General features: G+C 42.9%; 1 protein-coding gene across 1 annotated transcript in view; it reads right to left on the bottom strand.

The window, feature by feature from the left end:
- Positions 1-1,493: 1,493 nt before the first annotated feature.
- LOC137306208 (zinc finger protein 850-like) overlaps positions 1,494-9,458 on the bottom strand; it is a 77,461-nt gene continuing 69,496 nt past the window's right edge. Inside the window, exon 4 of the mRNA XM_067975305.1 lies at positions 1,494-2,518. Within this exon, the coding sequence (XP_067831406.1) occupies positions 1,504-2,518 (1,015 nt within the window). The 3' untranslated portion in view covers positions 1,494-1,503. The remainder of the gene's footprint in view (positions 2,519-9,458) is intronic.

The following is a 9,458-nucleotide window of genomic DNA, read 5'->3' as shown; positions in this document are numbered from 1 at the left end:
AATGACTTTTGATCATACTTTGTTCTATAAATCGATGTATAATTCATAAGACCACAGTCCTTTCCCCAAACTCCCCACCAATAGTGTTACGTGGACTGAGGTGACGCCTGTGTTACCGAGTGAACCATTCGCTGTGACTTTGAGTTTTGTTCAGCATTTCTTTGGCACGTAAACTCCCCCGTCACGTTCGGGTATTTCCAAGCTTAGGTTAGAGCGTCGCTTTTGTGCCTGCGGCATCCGATTCTTCTGCGCTCTTATGTTTACACCCTCTGTTTACTCAGCAATGTCTGTATTTGGGGAGTGTTGTTCGCGGGACCCCGGACTTGGACTCTGTTACCCATTGCTGACTTTTTTTGTGGTTGCATTTAGTGAATTTAATGCAGTGATCAAATGCCTGGTCTAAATCGCTCACGTTTCACTTTTGTAGTTTAAAATTACATCGGAGGCCTTTAAGTTGCATTGATCTTTCAGAATTTATTCGGACGATAAATCCTTTCCTGCCATTGTATTACACAATCGTCTCGTCGCTTTACACCGCCTCAGACTCACAATGCACGTTGTAGTGCCCTCGACCTCTTCTATACTATAATATATTAGAGGCTACAATATATCAGAGTTAAATAAACTGCTCATGACAATCAGATCACAATTTGCTTGTTTAATAACGTTTGAATAACACTGTACATCAACATAGATTTTACTTCAACAATATAGACGCAGATCAGTTACTTTAAATGCAACACAGAATAATACAAATTAAAGCACATTTTGGCGTGTCGAGCCTGTGTCAAATAAATTACATGTTTCAACACATCCAACTTTTCAATCTTCAAACTCAGCTTCTGGTTAAACCTTTGTCAACACGTTCTTAAACTTTGAAAAATACAATAACAGCATTTTACTGATCAGGTGTTGAAGAAATCTCATGGTAAAGAATGAAAGATACATGTGGGGGACAAGTGTTAAAGGAAAGTAACTGGAGCAGTGAGTCCACAGCACAGAATGGTTTTTATGACTTGGGCCAACAATAAAAGTGGTTAATTATTCAGTCGCTATATTTATTAATACATTATATTTTGTGATAGGCACCTTTACCGACTGTGTAAAGACATCATAGATACCAGCGATCTCATACCATCAGAATAAAGGGTCTCTGACAGCTCGGTGGGACAACGAATCATGGAGATTAAACACATTCTGCAGTTTATATCAGAGGGAACATTTTGCAATCCCAGTCAGAAGATACAATTTCAGAGCGAGAGGGTCAGAGATTAGGCTACAGCAACATAGCCCCAAATCTCCAACCCTTGCTGGGAGTGAGGAACCATGGAATTTACTCTTATGTTCCATTTTGATCCACAGAAAAATATTATCATGAAGAGTGAAAGGTAACAAGTATAAATATTAGTAATGTTTAAGAGAGCGAGTGGTCATTCACGGCCATTCAAATAGAAAGAAACATTCAAAATTAGTAAAATTATAAATTGGTTACCATTATCTTCATTATGTTTCAAAACATTTTCTCATGTGATCTTTCAAAGCTGCTGAATCCTTGAAGATTTTCCCACAATCTCGGCAGGTTTCAAAGCATGTGTGAGCTTTCAGCTGATACAAAGAAGCAAAACTTTCTCCACATTCATTACATTTATACGGCCTCTCTCCTGTGTGGATCCGCTGGTGTCGATGGAGGCTCCCTGACACTGTGAAACTCTTTCCACATTCAGTACATTTATACGGCCTCTCTCCTGTGTGGATCCGCTGGTGTCGATGGAGGTGCCCTGCCTGTGTGAAACTCTTTCCACATTCAGTACATTTATACAGCCTCTCTCCTGTGTGGATTCGCTGGTGTTTATGGAGGCTCCCTGACACTGTGAAACTCTTTCCACATTCAGTACATTTATACGGCCTCTCTCCTGTGTGGATCCGCTGGTGTAGATGGAGGCTCCCTGACACTGTGAAACTCTTTCCACATTCAGTACATTTATACGGCCTCTCTCCTGTGTGGATCCGCTGGTGTAGATGGAGGTGCCCTGCCTGTGTGAAACTCTTTCCACATTCAGTACATTTATACGGCCTCTCTCCTGTGTGGATTCGCTGGTGTTGACGGAGGTGGCCTGCCCGTGTGAAACTCAATCCACATTCAGTACATTTATACGGCCTCTCTCCTGTGTGGATTCGCTGGTGTTGATGGAGGCTCCCTGACACTGTGAAACTCAATCCACATTCAGTACATTTATATGGCCTCTCTCCTGTGTGGATCCGCTGGTGTTGATGGAGGCTCCCTGACACTGTGAAACTCTTTCCACATTCAGTACATTTATACGGCCTCTCTCCTGTGTGGATTCGCTGGTGTAGATGGAGGTGCCCTGCCCGTGTGAAACTCTTTCCACATTCAGTACATTTATACGGCCTCTCTCCTGTGTGGATCCGCTGGTGTTCATGGAGGTGCCCTGCCTGTGTGAAACTCTTTCCACATTCAGTACATTTATACGGCTTCTCTCCTGTGTGGATCCGCTGGAGTAGGTGAAGATCACCTGATTTTATAAATCCTCTCCCCTGGATAGATTGTGTGAAAGATCCCTGCCCATGTTTGCGATGCAAAAGATATTTTACGCGAGTAGGAGAAGTTTGTCCTGCTGAAATTTGTCGACAGAACTCAGGATGTCTTCTGATGTGCTTCTGAAGAAAATCTGCAGTGGTAAATGCAACATTACAATGTGGGCATGGATAAGACTCATCTCTGTGCCCTGCTGGAGAAGGAAGAAAGAGAAATGGTCAGTCTCAGCAAACATCCAGAAATTTCTTTTGGAAGTACAATTTAGGGTTATTTCAATATTAAAGCAGGGTTCTTAAAATGTTCATTTTGGGAATATAGAATCTCTTCTAGTGAAAGAAGTGGAGGAAAAAAATCATACGTCGGGCATGCACATTTGAAGAATACTGTCAAATGTTTCAAGTTTCATGCATTAAGTCTTTGAAATTCTCCATGGAGCAAGGTACACATCAACACCCTTTTAAGAATTGTTATAAACCAGTGTGATAACCAGCTCTGTTAAAACAGGGAAAGAAAATTAAACAGCAAGTGTTGAGTAAAAGATCAGGGGAACCAGCTGGGAGTTGGCAGTGACCCCAACAGTGCAATGAAGCTCACTGAATCTTTATAAATGCTCAATTATTCAGCTTGAGCTACTCCAAGTAAATTTTCTAATAACATCAATATTCAAAATGTATATATATTTATAAAACCTGTAAAAATGGATACTAACTATAAAATAAGTAGTCAATTTTCCCTGGCATTGGGCAGTTAGAGGTTAGAGAATGGGGGAATGACTGGACCAAGATGTGGAAGAGAAAATGAGAGAGGATGGAAATGGGACTGTGTAACACTGCCTCTGAGGGTGGGGGGACAGTCCCTTAGCAGGTAGGATAAGCTACCTTGGAGTTTGAGGGGAGCAGCCTCAATCAGCAGTGTGGCGGGAAAAACCAACTCAGTGAAAGATTGGGGAACACTGCTTCAGCTGGGGTGCAGGGGCGTGTAACACTGCCTTGGTGGGCAACTAGGTGTTGGAAGATATCTCTTTGGAGGCAAAATGTGAAAACCTCATTAGATGTAGTTGGAATGGGGGTGGGGGGGGGGTGGGGGAGTCAGTATTTTCTGAGCCCCAAAATACGCTAACCTCTATCAGCCTTGGCTCACCTCCGAGTCAGAGATTGTTGGTTCCTGTCCCACTCCACAGACTTGAGTACATAATCCAGGCTGACACTGCAGTGCAGTGCTGAGCTTTCGGAGGTGCCGTCTTTCAAACCATGTTAAACCGTGACCTTGTCTTCCTGTTCAGATGGACATGAACAATCCCATGACACTATATGAAGAAGAGCAGTGTGTTTTCCCGGTGTCATGACCAACATTTATCCCCCAACCAACACCACCACCAAGACAGATTACCTGACCATTTATCTCATTGCTGTTTGTGGGATCTCGTTGTGCGCAAACTGGCTGCTGTGTTTGCCTACGTAACAACAGTGATTAACTTCAAAAAGTACTTAACTGGCTCTAAAGAACTTTGGGACATCCTGAGTATGTGAACAGCATTATATAAGTGCAATTCTTAACCTAAAAAGTAGCAGGATGATTTTTAAGGGAGCAGTTCCTTACTTCACTGCCTATTCTACTGAGGAGGGGAGAACAGCAAAGACCAATTCTGGCTACACTCAAAATCTACATGTGTGATTTCCAGTCGAATAAAAGGCTCGTATTTATGTCATGCTGTATTACATCTCTCAAACATCCCAAAGCATTTTACACAGCATTGAAATATAGTGACAATTATGTATGCAAACATGGCAGCCATTTTTCACCCAGACAACCCACAAACTTTAATGAGATGTTATTCTGTTTTTTTGGTGATGCTGGTTGAGGAAGGAACTTGGGCCAGGACACGGGGAGAACCTTCTGCACTTTTTCAATAGTTCCATGGAATCTTTACGTCACCTTAGGAAGGCCTTGAATCTGAAGGACAGGACCTCTGACAGCATGCCCTTAAAGATTAACAATTAGCCCTAAAGTGGGACTTCAATCATCAATCTTTGCTTCAGAGACAAGATTGCTACCAACTGAGGTAAATTGACAAAGCAAAGAGTCACTGTATAAGGATCAGGAGAGGGAACACTTGCTGAATTCACCCACTCTTAGTCCAAGAGGACTAACGGCAACTATACCGCCTTTCCTACTGTCCAGGCAGGGATACTGGGAACCATTAAAGGATCTCAAGCTTTCATCTGCTCTCCATCCCCTATTACAACACAAGACACAGTCAATTATCATAGACTCATACAGCATAGAAGGAGGCCATTCGGCCCATCGTGTCTGAGCCGGCACTTTGAAAGAGCTATCCAATTAGTCCCACTCTCTTGCTTGTTCCCCGTAGCCTTGCAATTTTTCCTTTTCAAGTAGATATCCAATTCCCTCGTGAAAATTACTATTGAATCTTCTTTGACCACCCTTGCACGCAGTGCATTGCAGATAATAACAACTCGCTGCGTTAGAAGATTTCTCCTCATCTCCCCACTGACTTTTTTGCCAATTATTTTAGATTTGTGTTCTCTGGTTACTGATCTTCCTGCCAGTGGAAACAGTTTCTCGCTATCTCCTTTTATCAAAGCCCCTCATAATTTTGAACATCTCTATTGAATCTCCCATTAAACTTCTCTGCTCAAAGGAGAACAATCCCAGCTTCTGTAGTCTCTGTCCATTACTGAAGTTCCCCATCCCTGGAACCATTCTGGTAAATCTCCTCTGCACCCTCTGTAAGCCCTTGACATCCTTCCAAAAGTGTAGTGCTGAGAATTGGACACAATACTCTAGCTGAGGCCTAACCAGTGATTTATAAAAGTTCACCATAAATGCCTTGCTTTTGTACTCTATGCCTCTATTTATAAAGGCTAGGGTCCCATATTCTTTCATAATAGCCTTATCAACTTGTCCTGTCACCTTCAAAGATTTGAGTATATGAACCACCAGGTCTCTGTTCCTGCACTCCCTTTAAAATTGTACCATTTCATTTATATTGCCTCCTCATTCTTACTTCCAAAATGCATCACTTCACACTTCTCTGCATTAAATTTCATCTGTCATGTGTGTCCCCATTTCACCAGTCTGTCTATATCCTCCTGAAGTCTTCTACTGTCTATTTCACTGTTTACTACAATTCCAAACTTTGTGTAATTTGCAAATTTTGAAATTATGCCCCCTTACCCAAGTCCAGATCATTAATATATATCAAAAAGACCAATGGTCCTAACATTGACCCCTGGTGTAATTCATTCTATACTTTCCTCCAGTCTGATAAACAACTGTTCAGCATTATTCTCTGCTTTCTGCCTCTTAGCCAATTTCGTATTCACGATGCCACTGCCCCTTTGATCCCATGGGCTTTAATTTTGCTAACAAGTCTATTATGTGGCACTTTATCAAATGCCTTTGAAATAAGAGAACACAAATGATAATTTGGCTACAGTTCCCAGTTTTAGTCAGAATCCTTACATTTTGGTTCTTGTTTTGACATCCACATTGTAGTCCATTTGATGCCCAGTTCTTTGCCATATTCATCTCCATACCAGACCAGCAGCTCACACCGAGGAGGAACAAGCTTGCAGGTCCTGTAATAAATTTTGCCGCAGAGCTGAAAGGCTACAAGGTTCTGCTCCTCCTCCTTTCTGGCACAGTTAACAAATCTAAAACATAATAAGCAAACACATAAGTACCTGAAAAATCAGCTATAACTGTAAAATGAATACAGAATGAAAAGCATATTAGTATAGTTGGAATGACAGGACATGTCGCAGGAGGGGGCACTCTGTGGAGAACAATCACTTCAGTGTAGATAGGAAAGATAATCTGTCACCAATGGACATTCATCCTAGAATCAATTAAACAGCAGTACTGACAGCGATTTAGCGACATGATGGAAAGCATACTCTCCGCCCATCCCCTCAGATGGAGAACTGTGCATGGGATTAAGTTGGGGGGGCGGGGGGGGGAGGTGGTCATCAAAGAAGCAGTAGATAATAAAAGTCTTCCTGTCCCTTTCAAATATATATACAAAGGCAGACCAATCTTTCTCAACAGACAAATAATTTATTTCAGCAAAAAATGATTTGTTAAAAAAACAAATTAAGTATTCGTACTTCCTCAAAACAAAGTGCAACTTAGCCATTATCTAATTTGCAGTAACTGACCTCCCTTGATGGCTCAATGGTAAAATGCACTGTGTGATGCGCAACTAAGCCACAACTTACACTTATAAGGGTGATTCCACAATCCTACACTCACAAACAGCATGCCATTCTCTCAATTAGAAATCAGCTTGAAAATTTGCAGGTGTGCAAACTATTAATCTAAGTAATGGTTTATGCTGATGTAAAAAGGTCAGTTCATGTGCATAATGTGATAATTCTGGATATTTTTCTCCCGGAAATAAGCCTTGTTCCCTACGAACCAGTGTTTCTTTAACCGCCCAACCAAGTATAGAGAGCCCACGGGTCAGAAAACCCTTATCACAGTATTCCTGATTACTGGATATACCACGTGCACTTACGGGGGCAAGACAAGGAAACGCAGGTTCAAACTAGTTAAAGGTAAATTTAGGGCTGAGCATATCAACGATTGAAACCGACACCAAGATAGAGCGAAAAGCCTAGAATGAGAAACATTGGAGCAATGGAAAGGGCTTGTTCTGGATGGATTAATTAAGATCTGCCAAATGATCTCCCTCCTCTGTTACTATCTTGTGATCCTCACATTATAGAATCAGTATTGCCTTACCTCATCCAATTTGATTTAGATTCATCCTTTGCATCAATGTATTCAAAATCTTTGTTGGCTTTGCTGATCTGCAGAAAAGTATTTTGATAAAACCACTGGATTAATAAAAAAAAGCAAATCAACTTTATCTTTATTTTAGCCAGTGATCAAGCTTGCCATGAATTGCAATAGCCTCCCACTTCTTTTAGTAAAAACTGACAATCCCCTTACCTGTTTTCTGTGATTATACCTTTGCTGCTGAGTGCTCAGGTCAATAAAACGGCTCGGACTGAAATGATGTGGCATAGGAGCTACAAACATAGAATTATGGTGATGAACAGTCTACGGAAGTTTTGAAAAGTCGGGAAATGTCCCTGAATTACTGTGATGTCAGAGTGCCCAGGATTTCTTTTTGACAACTACGGTTCAATACATTCTGAAACTCGGAATGATGAGAGTTGGTTGAGATAACGCCAGACTCCCCTCTGTCCAAAAAGACTATGACAGCAGGATCTGGCAATCTCCTGGAACTGCTTCAACAGGATAATACCTGAATTAGATCACCAAGCCTAGATTAATAAGAATATGAACAAAGTACAAGGTACTGGAGTGTACGATCATTCTTAGTTGACCTTGGATCCAGTACAAAGGCATTGAATAAAAATGATAACAGCTACAAGGCCATCCATTACCTTCAGGTTCTATTCTTCAAACATGAGTGGGGAAGCAAGCTATGGATGCAATAGACATAGATACTAGCTATCTTCCTCTTAGGAATTTGGAGATGGGACCTTAGGTCCTGATCAGAATGCTATGCTAACCACAGATGTCTGATTGACGTTAAGGAACTCTGAGCAGTGGCATTTAAATCCCCATCTCCAGTATCATGCTTTCCTTTGACAGGAATATTTGGGGAGTAATATTTCCCAATTATGAGATAGAGGACATAATGGCTCTTCCCCTATGGTGGGTTCATCTAGTCACAACCTGCCCAGGGCTCAAGTACCTTTTTTTGGAGACTTATGGAGCCCGATATTAGGAGGGAGGCGGGTTGGCAGTGGGGGGGTCAACTGCGCGCGTCGGTAACACGCCCAGTGAAATCGGGGTGCTCCGCACACGATTGCAGCTTGATTGAAGGTACTTACCTTTGCTTCCGGGTTTCGCACTGGAAAGCTGCGCTGCGGGCGGACTGCGCATGCGCAGCATAGGCTGTCAGCTGGAGCAGCCCTATTTAAAGGGCCAGTCCTCCAATGACTGATGCTGCAGAAAATAGGCAAAATTATAGCAAGGAGCAGCCCAGGGGGAAGGCTGCTCCCACGTTTAATGATGCCTCACTCCAGGTCCTACTGGATGGGGTGAGGAGGAGGGGGAGGACAGAGATCTTCCCCCCCGGCGGAGGGGAAGAAGTGGCCTGCCTTTGCCACTAAGAAGGCCTGGCTCGAGGTGGCAGAGGAGGTCACCTGCACCACCAACATGCAGGAGGCACTTCAATGACCTATGTAGGTCAGCCGAAGTAAGTACACTTACTCATTCCCCTACGCTCCGTCTGCCACATCACCGCCCCCACCCCACATCTCCTTCTGCACTATCAACACTACTCTATCACGTCACTCCTCACACCCACTCAAACCTCATCCTCATCTTACCTGCACTTACTCAGCTCGCCAGTACTCATCCTACCACTACCACTCAACCCAATCCTCATACAATCTCATGGCTCTATCTCATACTCACCCTCTCATGCATCTCTTTCACGGTCAGCCTTACCCAACCTGCCACTACCTGTGCTGCAGCCACAGGGATTGCATCACAAATGTGCAGTAGGAAGCATAAGGCAAACGTGTCGTGAGCATGAAGGGGATGCACAAGGGTGTTTGAGGGTTTGTCATGATTTTTACTTATATTTAATTTCTGATCAACTCACATTACATATTATATTGTCACCACTACTGCCACGTCTTTGCGAATCTTGTCTGGTTTGTGCAATACTGCCCTTTCCTGAGGATCACTATGAAGACCCACAACTGATGCCACCCATTGTGTCACTGCAGAGTGAGTGTAGGTGTATTTGCAGGGCTCTTTTGTGCAGACGACTGAGAGACGTCGGCGATGTCCCCGGTGGCAACCTGGAAGGATGCGAAGGAGAAGTTGTTGA

The sequence above is a fragment of the Heptranchias perlo genome, chromosome 42 (genome assembly GCF_035084215.1).
Source record: "Heptranchias perlo isolate sHepPer1 chromosome 42, sHepPer1.hap1, whole genome shotgun sequence".
Taxonomy (NCBI): Eukaryota; Metazoa; Chordata; class Chondrichthyes; order Hexanchiformes; family Hexanchidae; genus Heptranchias; species Heptranchias perlo.
The sequence above is the reverse complement of the archived record's forward strand: the minus strand, read 5'-3'. Positions and strand labels throughout refer to the sequence as shown.